The sequence below is a fragment of the Coregonus lavaretus genome (genome assembly GCF_964263955.1).
Source record: "Coregonus lavaretus genome assembly, chromosome: 40".
Taxonomy (NCBI): domain Eukaryota; kingdom Metazoa; phylum Chordata; class Actinopteri; order Salmoniformes; family Salmonidae; genus Coregonus; species Coregonus lavaretus.
Window position 1 is genome coordinate 13,696,867 of NC_140027.1, and position 24,913 is coordinate 13,721,779.

The following is a 24,913-nucleotide window of genomic DNA, read 5'->3' on the forward strand; positions in this document are numbered from 1 at the left end:
TAGCCAACCTGCCAGCTTAGTGGAGTCTGCCAATAGCATAGTCAGTGTAGTCAGCTCAGCCATACCCATTGAGACTGTGTCTGTGCCTCGACCTAGGTTGGGCAAAACTAAACATGGCGGTGTTCACCCTAGCAATCTTATTAGGATAAAGACCTCCTCCATTCCTGCCATTATTGAAAGAGATCGTGATACCTCACATCTCAAAATAGGGTTACTTAATGTTAGATCCCTCACTTCAAAGGCAGTCATAGTCAATGAACTAATCACTGATCATAATCTTGATGTGATTGGCCTGACTGAAACATGGCTTAAGCCTGATGAATTTGCTGTGTTAAATGAGGCCTCACCTCCTGGTTACACTAGTGACCATATTCCCCGTGCATCTCGCAAAGGCGGAGGTGTTGCTAACATTTACGATAGCAAATTTCAATTTACAAAAAAAAAAATGGCGTTTTCATCTTTTGAGCTTCTAGTCATGAAATCTATGCAGCCTACTCAATCACTTTTTATAGCTACTGTTTACAGGCCTCCTGGGCCATATACAGCGTTCCTCTCTGAGTTTCCTGAATTCCTATCAGACCTTGTAGTCATAGCAGATCATATTCTAATTTTTGGTGATTTTAATATTCACATGGAGAAGTCCACAGACCCACTCCAAAAGTCTTTCGGAGCCATCATCGACTCAGTGGGTTTTGTCCAACATGTCTCTGGACCTACTCACTGCCACAGTCATACTCTGGACCTAGTTTTGTCCCATGGAATAAATGTTGTAGATCTTAATGTTTTTCCACAAAATCCTGGACTATCGGACCACCATTTTATTACGTTTGCAATCGCAACAAATAATCTGCTCAGACCCCAACCAAGGAGCATCAAAAGTCGTGCTATAAATTCTCAGACAACACAAAAATTCCTTGATGCCCTTCCAGACTCCTTCTGCCTACCCAAGGACGTCAGAGGACAAAAATCAGTTAACCACTTAACTGAGGAACTCAATTTAACCTTGCGCAATACCCTAGATGCAGTTGCACCCCTAAAAACGAAAAACATTTGTCATAAGAAACTAGCTCCCTGGTATACAGAAAATACCCGAGCTTTGAAGCAAGCTTCCAGGAAATTGGAACGGAAATGGCGCCACACCAAACTGGAAGTCTTCCGACTAGCTTGGAAAGACAGTACCGTGCAGTACCGAAGAGCCCTCACTGCTGCTCGATCATCCTACTTTTCCAACTTAATCGAGGAAAATAAGAATAATCCAAAATTTCTTTTTGATACTGTTGCAAAGCTAACTAAAAAGCAGCATTCCCCAAGAGAGGATGGCTTTCACTTCAGCAGTAATAAATTCATGAACTTCTTTGAGGAAAAGATCATGACCATTAGAAAGCAAATTACGGACTCCTCTTTGAATCTGCGTATTCCTCCAGGGCTTAGCTGTCCTGGATCTGCACAGCTCTGCGAGGGCCTGGGATCGGGAGAGACACTTAAGTGTTTTAGTACTATATCTCTTGACACAATGATGAAAATAATCATGGCCTCTAAACCTTCAAGCTGCATACTGGATCCTATTCCTACTAAACTGCTGAAGGAGCTGCTTCCTGTGCTTGGCCCTCCTATGTTGAACATAATAAACAGCTCTCTATCCACCGGATGTGTACCAAACTCACTAAAAGTGGCAGTGATAAAGCCTCTCTTGAAAAAGCCAAACCTTGACCCGGAAAATATAAAAAACTATCGGCCTATATCGAATCTTCCATTCCTCTCAAAAATTTTAGAAAAAGCTGTTGCGCAGCAACTCACTGCCTTTCTGAAGACAAACAATGTATACGAAATGCTTCAGTCTGGTTTTAGACCCCATCATAGCACTGAGACTGCACTTGTGAAGGTGGTAAATGACCTTTTAATGGCGTCAGACCGAGGCTCTGCATCTGTCCTCGTGCTACTAGACCTTAGTGCTGCCTTTGACACCATCGATCACCACATTCTTTTGGAGAGACTGGAAACCCAAATTGGTCTACACGGACAAGTTCTGGCCTGGTTTAGATCTTACCTGTCGGAAAGATATCAGTTTGTCTCTGTGAATGGTCTGTCCTCCGACAAATCAACTGTACATTTCGGTGTTCCTCAAGGTTCCGTTTTAGGACCACTATTGTTTTCACTATATATTTTACCTCTTGGGGATGTTATTCGAAAACATAATGTTAACTTTCACTGCTATGCGGATGACACTCAGCTGTACATTTCAATGAAACATGGTGAAGCCCCAAAATTGCCCTCGCTAGAAGCCTGTGTTTCAGACATAAGGAAGTGGATGGCTGAAAACTTTTTACTTTTAAACTCGGACAAAACAGAGATGCTTGTTCTAGGTCCCAAGAAACAAAGAGATCTTCTGTTAAATCTGACAATTCATCTTGATGGTTGTAAAGTCGTCTCAAATAAAACTGTGAAGGACCTCGGCGTTACTCTTGACCCTGATCTCTCTTTTGACGAACATATCAAGACTGTTTCAAGGACAGCTTTTTTCCATCTACGTAACATTGCAAAAATCAGAAATTTTCTGTCCAAAAATGATGCAGAAAAATTTATCCATGCATTTGTTACTTCTAGGTTAGACTACTGCAATGCTCTATTTTCCGGCTACCCGGATAAAGCACTAAATAAACTTCAGTTAGTGCTAAATACGGCTGCTAGAATCCTGACTAGAACCAAGAAATTTGATCATATTACTCCAGTGCTAGCTTCCCTACACTGGCTTCCTGTTAAGGCAAGGGCTGATTTCAAGGTTTTACTGTTAACCTATAAAGCGTTACATGGGCTTGCTCCTACCTATCTTTCCGAGTTGGTCCTGCCGTACATACCAATACGTACGCTACGGTCACAAGACGCAGGCCTCCTAATTGTCCCTAGAATTTCTAAGCAAACAGCGGGAGGCAGGGCTTTCTCCTATAGATCTCCATTTTTATGGAACAGTCTGCCTACCCATGTGAGAGACGCAGACTCGGTCTCAACCTTTAAGTCTTTACTGAAGACTTATCTCTTCAGTAGGTCATATGATTGAGTGTAGTCTGGCCCAGGAGTGTGAAGGTGAACGGAAAGGCTCTGGAGCAACGAACAGCCCTTGCTGTCTCTGCCAGGCCGGTTCCCCTCTCCACTGGGGTTCTCTGCCTCTAACCCTGTTGCAGGGGCTGAGTCACTGGCTTGCTGGTGCTCTTTCATGCCGTCCCTGGGAGGGGTGCGTCACTTGAGTGGGTTGAGTTACTGACGTGATCTTCCTGTCTGGGTTGGCGCCCCCCCTTGGTTTGTGCTGTGGTGGAGACCTCTGTGGGCTATACTCGGCCTTGTCTCAGGATTGTAAGTTGGTGGTTGAGGATATCCCTCTAGTGGTGCGGGGGCTGTGCTTTGGCAGAGTGGGTGGGGTTATATCCTTCCTGTTTGGCCCTGTCCGGGGGTTTCTTCGGATGGGGCCACAGTGTCTCCGGACCGCTCCTGTCTCAGCCTCCAGTATTTATGCTGCAGTAGTTTATGTGTCGGGGGGCTGGGGTTAGTTGGTTATACCTGGAGTACTTCTCCTGTCTTATCCAGTGTCCTGTGTGAATTTAAGTATGCTCTCTCTAATTCTCTCGTTCTCTCTTTCTCTCTGAGAACCTGAGCCCTAGGACCATACGTCAGGACTACCGGGCATGATGACACCTTGCTGTCCCCAGTCCGCCTGGCCTTGCTGCTATTCCAGTTTCAACTGTTCTGCCTGCGGTTACGAAACCCCTACCTGTCCCAGACCTGCTGTTTTCAACTCTTAATGATCGGCTATGAAAAGCCAACTGAGAGACCTGAGCCCTAGGACCATACGTCGGGACTACCGGCCGTGGTGACTCCTTGCTGTCCCCAGTCCGCCTGGCCTTGCTGCTATTCCAGTTTCAACTGTTCTGCCTGCGGTTATGGAACCCCTACCTGTCCCAGACCTGCTGTTTTCAACTCTTAATGATCGGCTATGAAAAGCCAACTGAGATTTATTCCTGATTATTATTTGACCATGCTTGTCACTTATGAACATTTTTGAACATCTTGGCATGGTTCTGTTATAATCTTCACCCGGCACAGCCAGAAGAGGACTGGCCACCCCTCATAGCCTGGTTCCTCTCTAGGTTTCTTCCTAGGTTTTCGCCTTTCTAGGGAGTTTTTCCTAGCCACCGTGCTTCTACACCTGCATTACTAGCTGTTTGGGGTTTTAGGCTGGGTTTCTGTACAGCACTTCGAGATATTAGCTGATGTAAGAAGGGCTATATAAAATAAAATTGATTGATTGATAAATAAAAAAATAAAAAAATAAATAAATGTTGAAATAGCAATTGTCAGAGCCTTAAATTCCCAACATACGGCTCTGGGTTCAGCTGAAATCAATCATACTAGCTCCATTCACATACGTATTATTGTTTTGTGTGTTTGCACATCTCCAAATGGAAAGGTACTAGAATCCAGCAGAAGCATTGTCCAGCTGGTCTGTCAGTACTCTGTCTCTTTCCTCTAGTGTTTAGCTCCAGCGTATCATGGTTAGCTCATTATCTCGGCAGCCAGACTTTTGTAAATAGTCATATTAAAAACTTTAATTCCTTCAATGGGAAGACGGAGAGGCTGTCATTGGGAGAGAGATAAATGTTATCATGGCTCCAAAGCCCACCTTTCTTGTGCTCCTGCATAATTAGTTTGTTCTCCGGACTCCTGTAGAATGTTCCATGCCGAGGCTTCTAGAAATAGATTATCCAGGACGTTCATATGAAAATTGTTAGTTCTAGGATGTACAGTGCATTCGGAAAGTATTCAGACCCCTTGACTTTTTCCACATTTTGTTAGGTTACAGCCTTATTCTGAAATTGATTAAATTGTTTTTCCCCTTATCAATCTACACACAATACCCCATAATGACAAAGCAAAAACAGGTTTTTGGAAATGTTTGCAAATGTATTAAAAATATAAAACATTTACATAAGTATTCAGACCCTTTACTCAGTAGTTTGTTGAAGCACCTTTGGCAGCGATTACAGCCTCGAGTCTTCTTGGGTATGACGCTACAAGCTTGCCACACCTGTATTTGGGGAGTTTCTCCCATTCTTCTCTGCAGATCTTCTCAAGCTCTGTCAGGTTGGATGGGGAGCGTCGCTGCACAGCTATTTTCAGGTCTCTCCAGAGATGTTCGATCGGGTTCAAGTCCGGGTTCTGGCTGAGCAACTCAAGGATATTCAGAGACTTGTTCCGAAGCCACTCCTCCGTTGTCTTGACTGTGTGCTTAGGGTTGTTGTCCTGTTGGAAGGTGAACCTTTGCCCCAGTCTGAGGACCTGAGCGCTCTGGAGCAGGTTTTCATCAAGGAGCTCTCTGTACTCGCTCCATTCATCTTTCCCTTGATCCAGACTAGTCTCCCAGTCCCTGCCACTGAAAAACATACCCACAGCATGATGCTGCCATCACCATGTTTCATCATAGGGATGGTGCCAGGTTTCCTCCAGACATGACGCTAGGCATTCAGGCAAAATAGTGCCTTTTACTGAGGAGTGGTTTCCATCTGGACACTCTACCATAAAGGCCTGATTGGTGGAGTACTGCAGAGATGGTTGTCCTTCTGGAAGGTTCTCCCATCTCCACAGAGGAACTCTGGCGCTCCATCGGGTTCTTGGTCACCTCCCTGACCAAGGCCCTTCTCCCCGGATTGCTCAGTTTGGCCGGGCGGCCAGCTCTAGGAAGAGTCTTGGTGGTTCCAAACTTCTTCCAGACCTTCAATGCTGCAGAACGTTTTTGGTACCCTTCCCCAGACCTGTGCCTCAACACAATCCTGTCTCGGAGCTCTACGGACAATTCCTTCGACCTCATGGCCTGGTTTTTGCTCTGACATGCACTGTCAACTGTGGGACCTTATATAGACAGGTGTGTGCCTTTCCAAATCATGTCCAATCAATTGAATTTACCACAGGTGGACTCCAATCAAGTTGTAGAAACATCTACAGAGGGTAGTGCGTACGGCCCAGTACATCACTGGGGCAAAGCTCCCTGCCATCCAGGACCTCTATACCAGGCAGTGTCAGAGGAAGGCCCTCAAAATTGTCAAAGACTCCAGCCACCCTAGTCATAGACTGTTCTCTCTGCTACCGCACGGCAAGCGGTACCGGAGTGCCAAGTCTAGGTCCAAAAGACTTCTCAACAGCTTCTACCCCCAAGCCATAAGACTCCTGAACAGCTAATCATGGCTACCCGGACTATTTGCACTGGCCCCCCACCCCATCCTTTTTACGCTGCTGCTACTCTGTTAAGTATTTATGCATAGTCACTTTAACTCTACCCACATGTACATATTACCTCAACTACCTCAACTAGCCGGTGCCCCCGCACATTGACTATGCAACGGTACCCCCCTGTATATATAGCCTCCCTACTGTCACTTTATTTTACTGTATATATAGCCTCCCTACTGTCACTTTATTTTACTTCTGCTCTTTTTTTCTCAACACTTTTTTGTTGTTGTTTTATTCTTACTTTTTTGTTTAAAATAAATGCACTGTTGGTTAAGGGCTGTAAGTAAGCATTTCACTGTAATGTCTGCACCTGTTGTATTCGGCGCATGTGACCAATAAAATTTGATTTGATTTGATTTGATTTGATCTCAAGGATGATCAATGGAAACAGGATGCACCTGAGCTCAATTTCGAGTCTCTTAGAAAAGGGTCTGAATACTTATGTAAATAAGGTATTATTATTACTTTTCTAAATATGTTTGTAACATTTCTAAAAACCTTGTCATTATGGGGTATTGTGTGTAGATTGGTGAGGCAAAAAAATAATTTCATCAATTTTAGAATAAGGCTGTAACGTAACAAAATGTGGAAATAGGGAAGGGGTCTGAATACTTTCACGAATGCGGTGAAGTGGATTACATGGGTTTTACTCATGTTTGACTTGCACAGAGATAATTCATTTAGTGCATTTTCAAGCTGGTGTATCTGAAAATGACCTATTAATCATGTAGCCTAAGCCCTAAGCAATTGTTAAGTGTGCGAACTGAAGCAGAGAGCATATACTGTATTACCATATACTATACAATACTTCATATACAACATCGGTGTATTATTGCAGGCACATATTTAGAATTGAAGTGCAGAATTCCACCATGTTTATTTTCTCAGGTGGACAACTTTGGTGCACTACAACCAAACCCATCATGGAAGGAGAGGAGCTAGCTGCGTTTGCTGTGGACTTCTACTCCCGTCTCCAGGCGGTCAGCCAGGCAGCTGTCTCTGAGGGGATGTACCCGGCCAGATTGCTGGACTCCATCCAACTATTGCCCCAACAGGCCAACATGGCATCCATACTTCCCAACGCTATAGTCAACAGTAAGTACAACGTAAAGCTTAGGAGACTATGAAATCTGTGTGTGTGCGTGCGTGTCCTTCCATGCATAGGTTTGTGTGTAGGTGTGTGTGTGTGGTTGTGCATGCATTCGTAGGTGTGTGTGTGTGCGTACAGTATGTTTGTGTATTTTTGTGTTTGTGCATGCGAATGTGTGTATGTGTGTGTTGGTGTATCATTAATGAGCTATCTCAGTTTAGATGAGTCTGTTTGGCAGGGATAAGAGCCTAGGGGTTCTCCTTGACCTTCAATTAATGTTGAAATTAAGTATTTACTCTTCACCTACATAGACAACACCCCCATCAAACAACAGCCCATTTACTCTGATTAAGGTCTATTGGGTTCAGGTCATCGCTGTTTGACAGTCTATTCCAGCCCTGGTAAAAAATTGAAGATAACTTACGCTTAACCAGTTTCCTCACCCAAGAGACAGCACTGGTGCTTCTTTTAATCCCACTCCCCTCTCCTTCCACCAGATATAAATAAAGCCAGATTAAAAAATATATTAAATTAAGTACAGTGAGATGTGATTCTAATGTCTATGTGTGTGTATTCATCATAAGTGTTTGGATTTATACAACACTTTTCCAATGCCCAAAGCACTGTACTAAGGGAGTGAACTCGCCTCATCTCTGTCTTTCTGCAGAGGACATCTTCCCTTGTAAGGCGTGTGGGATATGGTACCGCAGTGAGAGGAACCTGCAAGCTCATCTGATGTACTATTGCAGCAGGAGACAGAGGGACTCAGTCTCAGACATGATGACAGAGCAGTTAGACAGGAAGACTGGTCCCCATCACATGACCAACGTAGGCCCTGGCCCCTACCCACACTGCAATATAACTGGACCAGCACAGCAGGCCTTGGAGATGCACTTGAACACCCACAATGGTGAGCAGAGAGGAGAATATGTTGACATCATGATGGTACTGTCAAATTATTGTCAATTTGATAGTGTTCATTTCCAATACAGTGAGACATTTACACAGCGTATATAAAACATTAGGAACACCTTCCTAATGTTGAGTTGCACCCCCCTCTCAGAACAGCCTCAATTCTTCGGTGCATGGACTCTACAAGGTGTCGAAAGCGTTCCACAGGGATGCTGGCCCATTTTGACAACAATGCCTCGCAAAGTTGTGTCAAGTTGGCTGGATGTCCTTTGGGTGGTGGACCATTCTTGACGCACACGGGAAACTGTTGAGCATGAAAAACCCAGCAGCGTTGCAGTTCTTGTCATACTCAGACCGGTGCGCCTGGCACCTACTACCATACCCCTTTCAAAGGCACTTACAATTTTTGTCTTGCCCATTCACCCTCTGAATGGCACACACACACAATCCATGTCTCAATTGTCTCGAGGCTTAAAAATCCTTCTTTAACCTGTCTCCTCCCCTCCATCTACACTGATTGAAGTGGGTTTAACAAACGATAAGGGATCATAGCTTTCACCTGGATTCACCTGGTGCATTCGGAAAGTATTCAGACCCCTACTTTTTCCACATTCTGTTACGTTACAGACTTATTCTAAAATTGATTAAATCGTTTTTTCCCCTCATCAATCTACACACAATACCCCATAATGACAAAGCAAAAACTGTTTTTTAGAAATACAAAAAATATCACATTTACATACAGTAAGTATTCAGACCCTTTACTCAGTACTTTGTTGAAGCACCTCTGGCAGCGATTACAGACTTGAGTCTTCTTGAGTATGACGCTACAAGCTTGGCACACCTGTATTTGGGGAGTTTCTCCCATTCTTCTCTGCAGATCCTCTCAAGCACTGTCAGGTTGGCTGGGGAGTGTCACTGCACAGCTATTTTCAGGTCTCTCCAGAGATGTTCGATCGGGTTCAAGTCCGGGTTCTGGCTGGGCCACTCAAGGATATTCAGAGACTTGTCCCGAAGCCACTCCTGCGTTGTCTTGGTTGTGTGCTTAGGGTCATTGTCCAGTTGGAAGGAGAACATTCAAATCAAATCAAATCAAATGTTATTTGTCACATACACGTGTTTAGCAGATGTTATAGCAGGTGTAGCGAAATGCTTGTAAATGCTTGAAATGCTTGAAATGCTTCACCCTCAGTCTGAGGTCCTTAGAGCTCTGGAGCAGGTTTTCATCAAGGATCTCTCTGTACTTTGCTCCGTTCATATTTCCCTCGATCCTGACTAGTCTGCCAGTCCCTGCCGCTGAAAAACATCCCCACAGCATGATGCTGCCACCACGCTTCACCGTAGGGATGGTGCCAGGTTTCCTCCAGACGTGAAGCTTGGCATTCAGGCAAAATAGTTAAATCTTGGTTTCATCAGACCAGCGAATCTTGTTTCTCATGGTCTGAGAGTCCTTTAGGTGCCTTTTGGCAAACTCCAAGCGGGCTGTCATGTGCCTTTTACTGAGGAGTGGCTTCCGTCTGGCCACTCTACCATAAAGGCCTGATTGGTGGAGTGCTGCAAAGATGGTTGTCCTTCTGGAATGTTCTCCCATCTCCACAGAGGAACTCTGGAGCTCTGTCAGAGTGACCATCGGGTTCTTGGTCACCTCCCTGACCAAGGCCCTTCTCCCCCGATTGCTCAGTTTGGCTGGGCGGCCAGCTCTAGGAACAGTCTTGGTGGTTTCAAACTGCTTCCATTCAAGAATGATGGATGCCACTGTATTCTTGGGGACCTTCAATGCTGCAAAATAAATGTGGTACCCTTCCCCAGATCTGTGCCTCGACACAATCATGTCTCGGAGTTCTACGCACAGTTCCTTCGACCTCATGGCTTGGATTATTTGCTCTAACATGCACTTTCAACTGTGGGACATTATATATAGACAGGTGTGTGCCTTTCCAAATGATGTCCAATCAATTGAATTTACTACAGGTGGACTCCAATCAAGTTGTAGAAACATCTGAAGGATGATCAATGGAAACAGGATGTACCTGAGATCAATTTTGAGTCTCATAGCAAAGGGTCTAAATACTTATGTAAATAAGGTATTTCTGTTTTACATTTTTAATACATTTGCAAAAATGTCATAAACCTGTTTTCGCTTTTTCATTATGGGGTATTGTGTGAATGTAATATAACAAAATGTGGAAAAAGGGAAGGGGTCTGAACACTTTCTGAATGCACTGTATGTCATGGAAAGAGCTGGTGTTCCTAAGGCTTTGTACACTCAGTGTATATGTATATACAGTACATATACAGTGGGGTCCGAAATTATTGACACCCTTGATAAAAATGAGTAAAGATTACTGTATAAAATTAATACCTGTTTTCAATACATTTCAATACCTCACCTTGCAAGGATAACAGCACTGAGCCTTTTTCTAAAATGTTTTATAAGTTGGAGAAGACATCGGGAGGGATCTTAGACCATTCCTCCATACAGAATCATTCCAGATCCTTGATATCCTTTGTCTGCACTTATGGGCTGCCCTCTTCATTTCAAACCACAGGGTTTCAATGGTTTTCAAGTCTGGAGACAGAGATGGCCATACCAAATGTTGATTTTGTGGCCAATTAACCATTTGTGGTTTTTGATGTGTGCTTGGGGTTATTGTCTTGCTGGAAGATACAGTTTTAGCCTCCTGGCAGAGGGAACCAGGTTTTTGGCTCAAATATTCTGGTACTAGATAAAGTTAATGATGCCGTTGACCTTATCAAGGGCCCCAGGACCAGTGGAAGCAAAATAGCCACATAACATCAAAGATCTACCACCATATTTTACAGTAGGTATGTGGTTATTTTCTGCTCATGCATTCTCATTTCGATGCCAAACCCACAACTAGTGTGCGTGGCCAAGAGCTCTATTGGTCACCCACCTCAGCACCCAGCGCAAGCTCTTCTGGATCTGGTCCTGGGTTACTGAGCCAGCCATCCCCTGGATAAGCCCCCATAGCACGTCCCACAGGCTCGCAGCAACCCTATTGTCGTCCTCCAGTGGTGGTTGTTATAGGGAGCTCCATTGTTAGGGATGTGGTGATCGCGGAAGCAAGGACCCACTGCTTCCCTGGAGCCCGTGTTCAGGACATTGATCACCAGGTCCCTGCTGTGATGGAGAAGCACCCGAATGCTCACACGGTAGTCATTCGTGTTAGTACAATCTTCGTAAATCAGAGCAATTAAAAGCTGACTTCAGAGTGCTCAGACAAACTAAAGGAGACAGACAAGCAGGTTCTCATTTCCGGGCCTCTACCAACAATAGGTTGCGGAATGGACACTTTAGTCATCTCCTCTGGCTACACCACTGTCTTAAATCCTACTGTTCCTCGATGGACTGACAATTTTGACCACTTTTGGGAGAGGCCCCAGTTTTACAAGAGGGATGACTTGCATCCAAATATGAAAGGGGCAAAAGTTAAGAGCGAGGAGGCTCTTATAAAGCATTGACTCAAAAACAGCCCAACCCCTGCTCAGGTCACTTTTCCCACTCCCACTATTTCACTGCGTTATCATCATTCTGCTACAGATAACCATATTCCCAGGGTTATTGTCAGTAATAATCTTGTGACCATAAAGTTGAATTCCACTGTTAGCTCTGTTACCTATAGCCCAATTGGGAAGCCCACTATGGTAAGCCCGTCCAGTGCTATTATATAAAATACCATAAATATAGATACTGTCAAGGAAATTCTAATCAATAATGAGGAGAGACAGGGTCAATCACCAATCAGGATATTACTCTCTTCAAAACGTATTAATAAGGTAGTAAGTGAGGCTGGTCGACCCAACACTCTTGACTGTTGGGTTGAGAGCTCTGACATACAGACAATACAAAGATATTTTATAGCAAGATACCCACCCCCTCTCACTCTACATGACAAACAGCAGATGTGTGGAATGAGTCAAAAGGTTAGGATTTGTATGAAATAAATTAATAATTCACAGCAGACAGTATCTGCGGTGAAGACTGTTCTCATTGGATGGAAACCAGGGTTTGGCCCCCAAGACATGGTTCTTATCAACATTATCCATACCAGAGCCATCTCTCCTTGGTACCTTACATTACACAAACACCAATTCAGTCTATGAAAATGCAGGGTCAGTCAGAGCAGAGACATCTCCCTCTCACACACCATTAATCATGAAATGGAATGTGGCTGTTGGATTTATTACCTAGCCATCCCTAAATCAATTGCCAGGCCCAACTTCAGAGGCTCCTCTCAGTTCACACAGACACAGAAGAGAGAGTTTCTAAGAACCCTATACTATTGCATAAAACAGTATTAAACATAATCTTGTAATTTTTCAACCATATTCCCCCATTTTGAGACTTGCGTCTCAACTTCAAAGAAAATTACAAGGTTTAAAAATACATTAATACAAATGTAGAAAACCAAATAAAACATCAAACAAGTTTTAACTTAAGCATATAAAAAACTTATATATTACCATTGTAAATGACCATCCGTTGGTTTATTGAGCTTTTAAACCTTAACATAAATTATCCTTCATTGGGAATGATATAAACGTTAAAATATCATTAAGAAATTCTCAGCAATCTAAATCAAAGTACATTTTTCATCAGTACGAAACAAAATCATCATGTTGCTACTGAGCATACTCCAATTGGTCAGCATGGTGGAAATAACTATTTCGATCCCCATAACACCATCTGTAGAAACTAAAATGAGCATATCTTGTTGGACAATCCAGGTAGTGACTCCCAGTTTAAGTCAAATGTATTCCATTTAGTGCCTAATGAACATGACCCAGGAGAAGCATAGTTCCTGAACATTAACATTATCATTAAAAATGTAATTTACTAATGAATATACGTAGGTCAAATAGATTAGGATCAGTTTCACTCTCAGGATCAGTTCACCCTCTCCATCCATTCACCAAGACATGCTGAGAATAGTGTCAATATCTTTAGTACACAACTTCTTTACCCATGTCACAATTAGCATAACAACAATCAAAACAATCAATCCATAATACATTAATTGCTTCTCTCATATAGTTATTAAGATACTAACAACTTACTCAAATCAATCAGTCAGTTTACAAATCATAATCAAAACCCAATTAATGATCGAAACCAAATTTAGAATGACAATTCTTAGTGATTCACATTGGTCCTATCACTCAAAGTTAAAACCCTCAACTTAGCACACATCGACACTGGCAGAATGTACATCTATATTAACATACAGTATAATTATCCATAATTCTAGTATTAACTTCCTCATTAGGATTATAATTACAGATCAGTATCTCAATGCATTCTTAGTCTAAATTACTATAAATTTAGCAGTGTGTAGACCTCCTCAATCAACCTGATACCCCAAAATAAACAATTTTAGACAATTATGGGCACAGTTGACCAACCCCCCCCCCCCCCTCCAGGCACTCGTTCTTCTGGCATCTCTTCATTTTCTTCTTCAGATAGCATTATAGTTCAAAATGGATGGCCCATGATAATGTCCCAATTTCAATGTCTCAGGAATAATCTGATTTTCCCAGACAGACTAATGTCTCACCTGAGCCCCACCACAACGCCTATTATGTCTTGTCCATTTGCCAACCAGTATACCAGCAACATTAGAGAAGTTTTGGAACGGATCTCTCTCCATGCTCACTTCACTCCTGTCGCACTCCTGAGACAAAAGGCATGAGAGAAAAAGCAGTTGATAGCTTCGATTAGATGCTGTGTACAGGTTGCTGGCTCGAAGTGGTGCAGGACCGTATTGAATGTCATTTTCTTCAACCGGTTAGAGGGGGTTTTGAGGTTCACACCGTTCTTGGCCGAATTATCCCTTTCATGCATATAGATACCATCTGTAGTCACGATCACCATAACCTTGAGAGAGGACAGATCAGAACAACAGTTTAGTTCAGTCCATTTCTGATTCAGGAAATCCAGACAAGCATTGACTGTGTAAAAAAGTATTACTTTTACCAATATTCTCAATACAAATTTCTAAGACAAATGTCAAAGAATAACAACACATTCTGTTGAAACAATGTTTTCAAATTACAGGATCAGGAAGTTAGACCACTAATCCTTAGGGAGTCATCTCGATCATCCAGCAGACCCAATCTGGTGAGATTTGTATCGAAACAAAACAGAACAAACAACACAACAATACACTCCTTCATATATCACTCGATACACTTCTCTATATCACTCAAGGTGTGTAAAACTTCAATCCAAAAACCTTCAGAGGACTGGTAACTCCCCCATTTTGACACATTACTCACAATGTGATTAATGTGGAAAAACAGCAACACTACTGGTGAAATAAAAACAAATTTAAAATAACAAATCCATAATAACTCTGTAAAGAAAGAATTGTACCCATACGGTCATAGGAAAATAGACTTAAGACAGCCTACCCTTATTGAAAGGCAAACACCCTCTCCTTCTCCCCCGTGGACCAAATCACAAATAGGGCTATGAACTATAAATTCATCATAAGTATCAGTATTACAAATAACCTTCAAATCAGTATTACATATGACCTTTAAATCATCATCCAATGTTTCTCTGCTTTCAGTGAGGGAGATCAAACCACACTAGAAAGTCACAACAGAGGTCAGAGGTCATTCAAACCGTTCAAAGAAGTGTTTCATTCTATAGTAGACTAATTATTTAAAAACAGTCAAATATTTCATAAATTTCGTATCCGAGGTGTACAGTAAGTCTTCAGTACAGTTCTTATCAAAAGTTTAATTAAAACTCAGAAAACTAAAACTTCAGAAAATTCCATGTGTGTGCCCCTTTAAGGTGCATGTCAAGGGCTGATGTGGATGCGGTGTTGGAGACAGAAGCTTAGTCAAACCGACTTTAATTGTCACAAAGACAAATACAAAATAACGGGCCTCAACACACAGGAGGCGAGCGATTACGCAAACGGTGCGTAAAACACTAAACACTAGAAAACAATAAACATACACCAACGGACAGGCGTACAACAACACACAACTGCAAACAAAACCAAAGGAAACGTATAGGTGACCTAATCAATACATAATACGAAACAGGTGCACCAACAAGACAAAACCAAACAAACATAGAGAACATCAAGCGGTAGCAGCTAGTACTCCGGGGACGACGAACGCCGAAGCCTGCCCGAACAAGGAGGAGGAGCAGTCTCGGCGGAATTCGTGACAGTGCAGTCTGTCTAACCTGTGAAAAACCCACTAAACCCAAATGAAATAGTCCATTCAAGAAGTCAAACACGGTATTAAAACACTAACAAATATTCATAACAAGTGTGTTGTGTGAGGGTATTTGCAAGCCATAGGGCAAAAACAAACAAAAATGGCCAGGCCTTATTTAATTTGGTAGCTCCCTTTATGGCTGAATCCAAATACCTTTATACTTATAAAACTGCTGAATTTCACTAACGGCACTCCCCAGACCACAGTCTCAGGAAACATTCCAAAGAGAGAGATAATGACACCCTTCTCTCCTGGAAGAGAACGTGTACATTTCGTTAACATTCACCATAGCACATCTTAATCAGCAACCCAAACGTTTTAATTACAAACAAAACATGATGAAGATAATTCCACTGTACTCCCTCCAATCAGACATTGTGTGTTTTAATCTACCCCATCGTTTTATGTATCCTTTATTTAGCATACAAGTAGCGATAGTTACCGGAGTTGTAACTCCAGTTCTATGAATGGAGTGGAGTCCCATAGGGGAGCTCTGCTCCTATTGGTTTACCCTGCTGCCTAGACAGCAAATATCCTGAGAAAAAATGATGCACACACCTGCAGCCAATAGGAGTACAGGTGTCCCTATATAAGGGGATGCTTCCCCTCAATCAGCAATAATGGTCGGCAGGGCCTTAAGTCCTATGAGGCTCCGCTCCACTCATAGAACTGGAGTTAGAACTCTGGTAACTATCGTTGTATATCCTGGAGCTCCGCCCCATAGGGAAGCTCTGCTCCTATTGGTTTAAGGTGGAGCGCAACGTTCCAAAATGTACTCCCTGCCGAGCTTAACACTTCCCACCTATTGAAAAGGTCGGGCCCAGCAATGGCTGCGACCAAGTCCCACAGTACTGTGACACACTGTGTCACAATATACTGTGTCCTCAGTACAATCCGCCACACCTAGTCCAAAGGCATTGCCAATGTCTAGTGGGCAGATAACCAGAATATGAGCCATACTAATCTGAACCAGCAGATCCGTCAATATTACATGACCGGTCTAATAGTAATGTAAACAAAATTACAAACACTATTTCCCTCATCATTCCACCCTAACCCAGTTATACACTGGTGGGCAGCTCAACAACATGCCTTCTACTGTACTGAGAATATCAGTCAGGAGTCATGTCACATATGTCTCTCTCCTAGAAAAGAGCGGACCTGATGGAGACCAGCCCCCTCAGTCCTGCATCTTTCCTCCTAGCTCAAGTCCGCTGAGTACAGACTGAGTCAAAGAGTTAGAAGACATATCTAAGAGATAGAAACGGATAAAAGGAGACGGTGACTACCACTACGCCGCTGCGCAAATATCCTCTACCCCTGTTCCTCTGAAAAGGGCAGTAGAAGCCGCCACTCCACGAGTGGAGTGGGCTCTTATACCCAGAGGCAATGGCCGCCCTGCAGCCTCATAAGCCATCTCAATGCCTTCACAAAGTCAATGAGGCAGACGCTGTTTAGAAAGTGGTCTACCTAGTGCAGCCGCACCGTGACACACAAACACCTGAGATGATGACCTAATCACCGCCGTGCGTTCCATGTAGCGCGCCAAGGCACGCACTGGACACAGACGATGGAGCCGTTCCTCTCTCCTCTCACCATGGGGAGGGGGAGAGAAGGCCCACAGCTCTACGATCTGTGATCTGTATGAGCTCTTATGCCAGGTTAGGACGTAACACCACTCTGTTCAGATCGCCATTAATGGCAAGGCAGTCAGGTCTTGTCGAAAGAGCACACAAATCAGTGACACGCTTAGCAGTGGTCAAAGCGAGCAACAGTGCCATCTTCAAAGACAACATCTTGAGGGGAATTTGATTCAATGGTTGGAACGGCGGCTCACAGAGCGCTTCGCGTACCAAAGCCAAATCCCACTGGGGAAGCGTGGCTATAGGCCTTGGCCTAAGCCGCCGCTTTCCCAATAGGAAACGTTTCACCAGAGGGTGGCTGAAGACAGTGTCTCTGCCAAACCCTTCATGACAAGCCGAAATCAAAAACCGTGATCATTTTTTTATAATCGAACCGATACCGAACCAACCTCAAAAAGCACTAATCGCTCAGCACTACCTGCAGACAAACACGCTCCCGTTAAATGCCTTAGAGTAAAAAATTGAATAAATCATTGGTTCTCTACAGAACTTTCAGGTCTTGTTACGATGAGAAATCAGGTCTGGGCCAAGGCTAGAAAAACTGATTTTGTAGCTGTCAGGCAATTGAGAAATAGATGCACTTCCTCAGTCAAGAAAGCTAAATCTAGCTACTTTCTAAGTTCTATCTCAGACTCTGGTAGTGATAGGTCAACATTTTGGAAAACAGTTAATGCACTGAAGCGTGAAAATTCCTGTCCTTCTGTACCTAAGCAAGTTGTGTCAGACTCTGGCATCACTACTGAGAAAAATTAAGTGATGCTTTTAATCATCATTTTATCTCGGCAGGCTTTTTATTTGAAATAAATTGTGGTTTAACTGACCTTGGTCAGCTAGTCAACTGCCTGGCTCTTTCCCAGCTTGATGGAAGTTCCATCAACTTCTAGTGAATCTTTGTTTTCACTTCAACACCTTCCTACTTGTGATGTGCTAGATGCCTTCAACATTTATTTCTTTAAGCAATGGCTTTTTTCTGGCCACTCTTTCTGCCCAGCTCTGTGGAGTGTACGGCTTAAAGTGGTCCTATGGACAGATATTCCAATCTCTGCTGTGGAGCTTTGCAGCTCCTTCAGGGTTATCTTTGGTCTCTTTGTTGCCTCTCTGATTAATGCCCTCCTTGCCTGGTCCATGAGTTTTGGTGGGCTGCCCTCTCTTGGCAGGTTTGTTGTGGTGCCATATTCTTTCATTTTTTATTAATGGATTTAATGGTGCTCCGTGGGATTTTTTTATAACCCAACCCTGATCTGTACTTCTCCACAACGTTGTCCCTGACCTGTTTGGAGAGCAGGTCTTCATGGTGCCACTTGCTTGGTGGTGCCCCTTGGTTAGTGGTGTTGCAGACTCTGGGGTCTTTCAGAACAGGTGTATATATACTGAGATCATGTGACAGATCATGTGACACTTAGATTGCACACAGGTGGACTTTATTTAACTAATTATGTGACTTCTGAAGGTAATTGGTTGCACCAGATCTTATTTAGGGGCTTCATACCAAAGGGGGTGAATACATATGCACGCACCTCTTTTCCATTATTTATTTTTGTGAATTTTTTGAAACAAGTAATTTTTTTTATTTCATTTCACCAATTTGGACTATTTTGTGTATGTCCATTACATGAAATCCAAATAAAAATCAATTTAAATTACAGGTTGTAATGCAACAAAATAGGAAAAAACGCCAAGGGGGATGAATACTTTTGCAAGGCACTGTAGCTGGTTTGAAAATTATTTAAAGGACAGAACACAGTGTGTATTTACTGATGGTGTTAATTTAGGTTTTATGGACATAACAAAGGGATCGATTCTTGGTCTGGTTCTTTTCACTATTTACATGAACAATATTGGTTTATTTATATAAAATTCTAACTTTCACCTGTGTGCAGACGACAGAGTGGTGTATGCTATTGACCCCACAGCTGACCAGGCTCTGTCAAAGATTCAATCTGCCTTTATTGCCCTGCAGAAAGCCTTTGTCGAACTGAAATTTGACCTTAATACAGTATATGTTATTTTCCCAAATCACGTAAAAAATTATCTGATCATTTATGCATACATACTTTGGATGGTGCCCTCATTGATTGTGTCCCCGCCTATAAATATCTGTGCATTCGGATTGTCGAAAAGCTATCTTTCAAAAACCATGTTGATGATTTAGTCAAGAAAGTAAGAATTAAAATAAGCTTATTCTATAGGAACAGGTTCTGTCTTTCGTTAAATAGCAGAAAACAAATAATTCAGTCAACATTTATTCCAGTTATTGACTATGGCAATATCATCTATATTTAGTTGATCATAGCGCGTTGCGCTTTATTACGGCCGATAGGTTGAGTACACATCATATGTTGTTGACCGCTGAACGCAGAATGAGAGACCTCGGTTTATTGTTTTTGTAAAGTTGTGACAGTGTTTTCTTGTAAAGTTAGATTTTATATACTTTTTAATTTTGGATCCCGCGGCTCAGTTGGGCTCAGTTGCTATGAACACTACTATCTGTTCCGGGATCCTGCCAGATTCCATGTAAAGAGAGAGACACAGATACCCAGCTAGCCTAGCTGGCTCGGCAGTCTCAAATGGAGATCGCTATTGAATGTTTTCAACCCTGCAGGAGCTGTGTTTGCTTTGCTTTATTCCGGGACAATGTGGACCGCACAGATTTTCAATGTAGCAACTGTTTGCTTGCAGAGGACTACAGGGGCGAAGTGGCTACTCTTAGCAAACAAGTAGCGAACCTACAAAAGCTACTGGGGAATCCACATCCATCTACTTTTTATTTTTATTCTACCCAAGTAGCTGGGCGCCGCTCTGGTCTGGTGGAAGTGTCGCCGCCGTGTCGGCTCTCCACAGCCGACTGGCCGGTACTCTGTAGGGATCCCTCCCCGAAGGGGTCTCCCCCTTCCCTGGAGAACGGAGCTAGTAGGATGCTCCTGGATGACTTGGGGGATATTCCTGTTCTCAACCCAACCAACCAGCCATGGAGATATGTCACTCGCCGTGGAAGTCGAAGAAAGCGTCCTCTGGCAATGAGGGCCTCCTTGGAGATGTTAAGCCCATACCGGACACAGACCAGAAACGGCTTTGCCGCCCTGGATCCAGAGGTTCCGGCGCCTTCATCTCGGTTCCCAGTGCAAAAACCTTGTGCTACCCAGGAGCATGAGTACAGGACATTACAAGGCTGCTTCCGACCGTTCTACGAATGCTGCCATGGGCTGATGCTGTTGTTGTCCATGTGGGGTCAAACGACATCAGGAGGGCTAGCTCGTAACTTCTGAAAATTGATTTGAAAGAACTGATTCTAGCACTGAAAGATTCCAAAAAAAGTGGCCAATAATTTCAGGTCCGGTACCATCGTTGGGCCGTGGGTTGAATGATTCAGCAGGCTATTGGCATTACACACCTGGCTAAAAGATTACTGTAGCTCTGTTGGAATCACTTTTATAGATAACTTTGACACCTTCTGGAAACAGAAGATACTCTACAGGAATGGCGGAGTCCATCGGATTAGTCTTGGCTCCTGGTCTCTGTCCACACATTTCAAGGCTGCGTTGAGACAATGACTTGTCAATGACCCAAGTCCAGCTCAGTTAATCCCTACCATTGTGATGCTGAGTTGCCATAATGCTGCATCAAATGTACATTATCCCAGGGGTGTTAGCAGTAGCACAATTTATGTCCCCCTAACTGCCCTGAATTCCTAACTGCACTCTGTTGATCCTACAGCGATTGTATGCAGTAATCATGTGCCAATGAACCAGAGTTACACTATTAGCATTGAGGTGGAGTGCCCTAGTAGGAAGTCCACTGGGTGCAGCTCACCATGTGCTATCATCTCCAATATAAATAACATAAGCAAGTCTACTTCTGATAAGCTTCCCAGTAAAACATTAAAAACAATCAAGCTACCCAGAAAAGTGCAAAAAATAGCCCATATGAACATATGTAGCCTAAGAAAAAAGGTTAATGAAGTCAATAATTTGCTTGTAACAGATGACATTCATACTCTGACTATCTCTGAAACTCACTTAGATAATACATTTGATGATACAGTGGTAGCAATACATGGTTATAACATCTACCGAAAAGGCAGAAATGCCAATGGGGGAGGTGTTGTGGTCTAAATTCAGAACCACATTCCTGTAAAGCTTAGAGAGGATCTCATGTTAAATACTGTTGAAGTAATATGGCTACAGGTTCATCTGCCTCACCTAAAGCCCATTCTTGTGGGAAGCTGCTATAGACCACCAAGTGCTAACAGTCAGTATCTGGATAATATGTGTGAAATGCTTGATAATGTATGTGATATCAACAGAGAAGTATATTTTCTGGATGATTTAAATATTGACTGACTTTCATCAAGCTGCCCACTCAAGAAAAAACGTCAAACTGTAACCAGTGCCTGCAACCTGGTTCAGATTGTCAGTCAACCTACCAGGGCTACAGCACAGGAATGAAATCATCAACATGTATTGATCATTACTAATGCTGCATAAATGTGCTTTAAAGCAGTATCCATAGGATGTAGTGATCACAATATAGTAGCCATATCTAGGAAATCCAAAGTTCCAAAGGCTGGGCCTAATATAGTGTATAAGAGGTCATACAATATGTTTTGTAGTGATTCTTATGTTGATGATGTAAAAAATATTTGCTGGTCTGTGGTGTGTAATGAGGAGCAACTAGACACTGCACTTGACACATTTATGAAATTGCTTATTTCAGTTAGTAATACGCACGCACCCATTAAGAAAATGAATGTAAAAACTTCTAAATCCCCTTGTATTGATGAGGAATTGAAAAATTGTACGGTTGAGAGGACGAGGCAAAAGGTATAGCAAATAAGTCTGGCAGCACAACCGATTGGCAAACGTACTGCAAATTGAGAAATCATGTGACTAAACTAAATAAAAATAAAAATAAACTATACTATGAAACAAAAACAAATGATATAAAGAATGATAGTAAAACGCTTTGGAGCACCTTAAATGAAATACTTGGGAAAAAAGGCTAACTCGGATCCGTCATTGTCACGTTCGTTGAAGGACGGGACAGACCAAGGCGCAGCGTGATATACGTACATGTTTATTAACATAATAAACACTCGACAAAACAATAAACGAAACGAAACGTGAAGTCCAAGGTAGCACACACAACATACCTTACAAGGAACAAGATCCCACAACCCACTAGTGCCAATAGGCTGCCTAAGTATGGTCCCCAATCAGAGACAACGAGCGACAGCTGCCTCTGATTGGGAACCACACCGGCCAACATAGATATATACATACTAGAATAACACCCATTGAAAACGCACAACAAAGAATATACACACCCTGACTCAACATTTAAGCGTCCCCTGAGTCAGGGCGTGACAGTCATTCATTGAATCAGATGGCTCATTCATCACAAAACCCACTGATATTGCCAACTACTTTAATGATGTTTTCAATGGCAAGATTAGAAAATGTAGTTATGGCATGCCAGCAACAAACGCTGACACTACACATCCAAGTATATCTGAACAAATTATGAAAGACAAGCATTGTACTTTGGAATTCCGGAAGAAGTGAAAAAATTATTGTTGTCTATCAACAATGACAAGCCACTGGGCTCTGACAACTTGAATGGAAAATTTCTGAGGATAATAGCGGACGATATTGCCACTCCTATTTGTCATATCTTCAATTTAAGCCTACTAGAAAGTGTGTGCCCTCAGGCCTGGAGGGAAGCAAAAGTCATTCCGCTACCCAAGAATAGTAAAGCCCCCTTTACTGTGTGACACGTACTGAGTATACGAAGAGGCAGGACGCAGATGCAGGAATTAACAAGGTCAAGGTTTACTAAACAATGATAAAGAGAAATAAGAAAGAGAGCGTAAACGACACGAAGCTTAACAATCACACACAACATCATCCAGAACAGTCCAGGGCTAAATAGGGGTGGTGATGAGATGATGAGGTGCAGGTGCGCTGGAGGTGATTAGGGTGCGTAGGATTTCCTTTCCGGTTTTGCCAAGGTGGTGCGCTCAGACCGGTGGCTCAGTAGACCGGCGAATCAGAGCACCGGAGGGGAGCAACGGGAGGAGACGTGACATACTGGCTCAAATAGCCGACCAATCAGCCTGTTACCAACCCTTAGTAAACTTCTGGAAAAAATGGTGTTTGACCAGATACAATGCTATTTTACAGTAAACAAATTGACAACAGACCTTCAGCACGGTTATAAGGAAGGACATTCAACAAGCATAGCACTTACACAAATGACTGATGATTGGCTGAGATAAATTGATGATAAAAATATTGTGGGGGCTGTTTTGTTAGACTTCAGTGTAGCTTTTGACATTATCGATCATAGTGTGCTGCTGGAAAAACTTATGTGTTATGGCTTTACACCCCCTGCTATATTGTGGATAAAGGGTTACCTGTCTAACAGAACACAGAGGGTGTTCTTTAATGGAAGCCTCTCCAACATAATATAATATAATAATCCAGGTAGAATCAGGAATTCCCCATGGCAGCTGTCTAGTCCCCTTACTTTTTTCAATCTTTACTAACGACATGCCACTGGCTTTGAGTAAAGCAAGTGTGTCGATGTATGCGGGTGACTCAACACTATACACGTCAGCTACTACAGCGACTGAAATGACTGCAACACTTAACTAACTGCAGCTCTTTGTTTCAGAATGGGTGGAATAAGTTAGTCCTAAATATTTCCAAAACTAAACGCATTGCATTTGGGGCAAATCATTCACTAAAACCTAAACATCAACTGAATCTTGTAATGCAAGTTGAGGTGACTAAACGGCTTGGAGTAACCCTGGATTGTAAACTGTCATGGTCAGAACATATTGATACAACAGTAGCTAAGATGGGGAGAAGTCAAATCAAATCAAATCAAATCAAATTTGATTGGCCACATGCTCCGAATACAACAGGTGCAGACATTGCAGTGAAATGCTTACTTACAGCCCTTAACCAACAGTGCATTTCTTTTTAATAAAAAAAGTAAAATAAAACATTAACAAAAAAGTGTTGAGAAAAAAAGAGCAGAGGTAAAATAAAATAACAGTAGGGAGGCTATATATACAGTGGGGTACTGGTGCAGAGTCAATGTGCGGGGCCACCGGCTAGTTGAGGTAGTTAAAGTAATATGTACATGTGGGTAGAGTTAAAGTGACTATGCATAAATAATTAACAGAGTAGCAGCAGCGTAAAAAGATGGGGTGGGGGGCAGTGCAAATAGACCGGGTAGCCATGATTAGCTGTTCAGGAGTCTTATGGCTTGGGGGTAGAAGCTGTTGAGAAGTCTTTTGGACCTAGACTTGGCACTCCGGTACTGCTTGCCGTGCGGTAGCAGAGAGAACAGTCTATGACTAGGGTGGCTGGAGTCTTTGACAATTTTGAGGGCCTTCCTCTGACACCGCCTGGTATAGAGGTCCTGGTCTGTCCATAATAAAGCACTGCTCTGTCTTCTTAACAACACTATCAACAAGGCAGGTCCTACAGGCCCTAGTTTTGTCGCACCTGGTCTACTGTTCAGTAGTGAAGAGGGAAAATTACAATTGGCTCAGAACAGGGCAGCACGGCTGGCACTTAAAAGTACACGTGAAGCTAACATTAATGATATGCATGTCAATCTCTCATGGCTTAAAGTGGACGAGAGATTGACTTCATCACTACTTGTATTTGTGAGAAGTGTTGACAAGCTGAATGTACCGAGCTGTTTGTTTAAACTACTAGCA

At 42.8% G+C, this 24,913-nt stretch overlaps 1 protein-coding gene across 1 annotated transcript in view; it reads left to right on the forward strand.

Annotated features, from left to right (window-relative positions):
* LOC311113626 (zinc finger protein ZFPM2-like) overlaps positions 1 to 24,913 on the forward strand; it is a gene marked incomplete at both ends in the record, with an annotated part of 135,544 nt that overhangs the window by 106,043 nt on the left and 4,588 nt on the right. The window contains 2 exons of the mRNA XM_084156887.1: positions 7,165 to 7,371; positions 8,034 to 8,276. Coding sequence (XP_084013013.1) covers positions 7,165 to 7,371; positions 8,034 to 8,276 — 450 coding nt within the window. The remainder of the gene's footprint in view (positions 1 to 7,164; positions 7,372 to 8,033; positions 8,277 to 24,913) is intronic.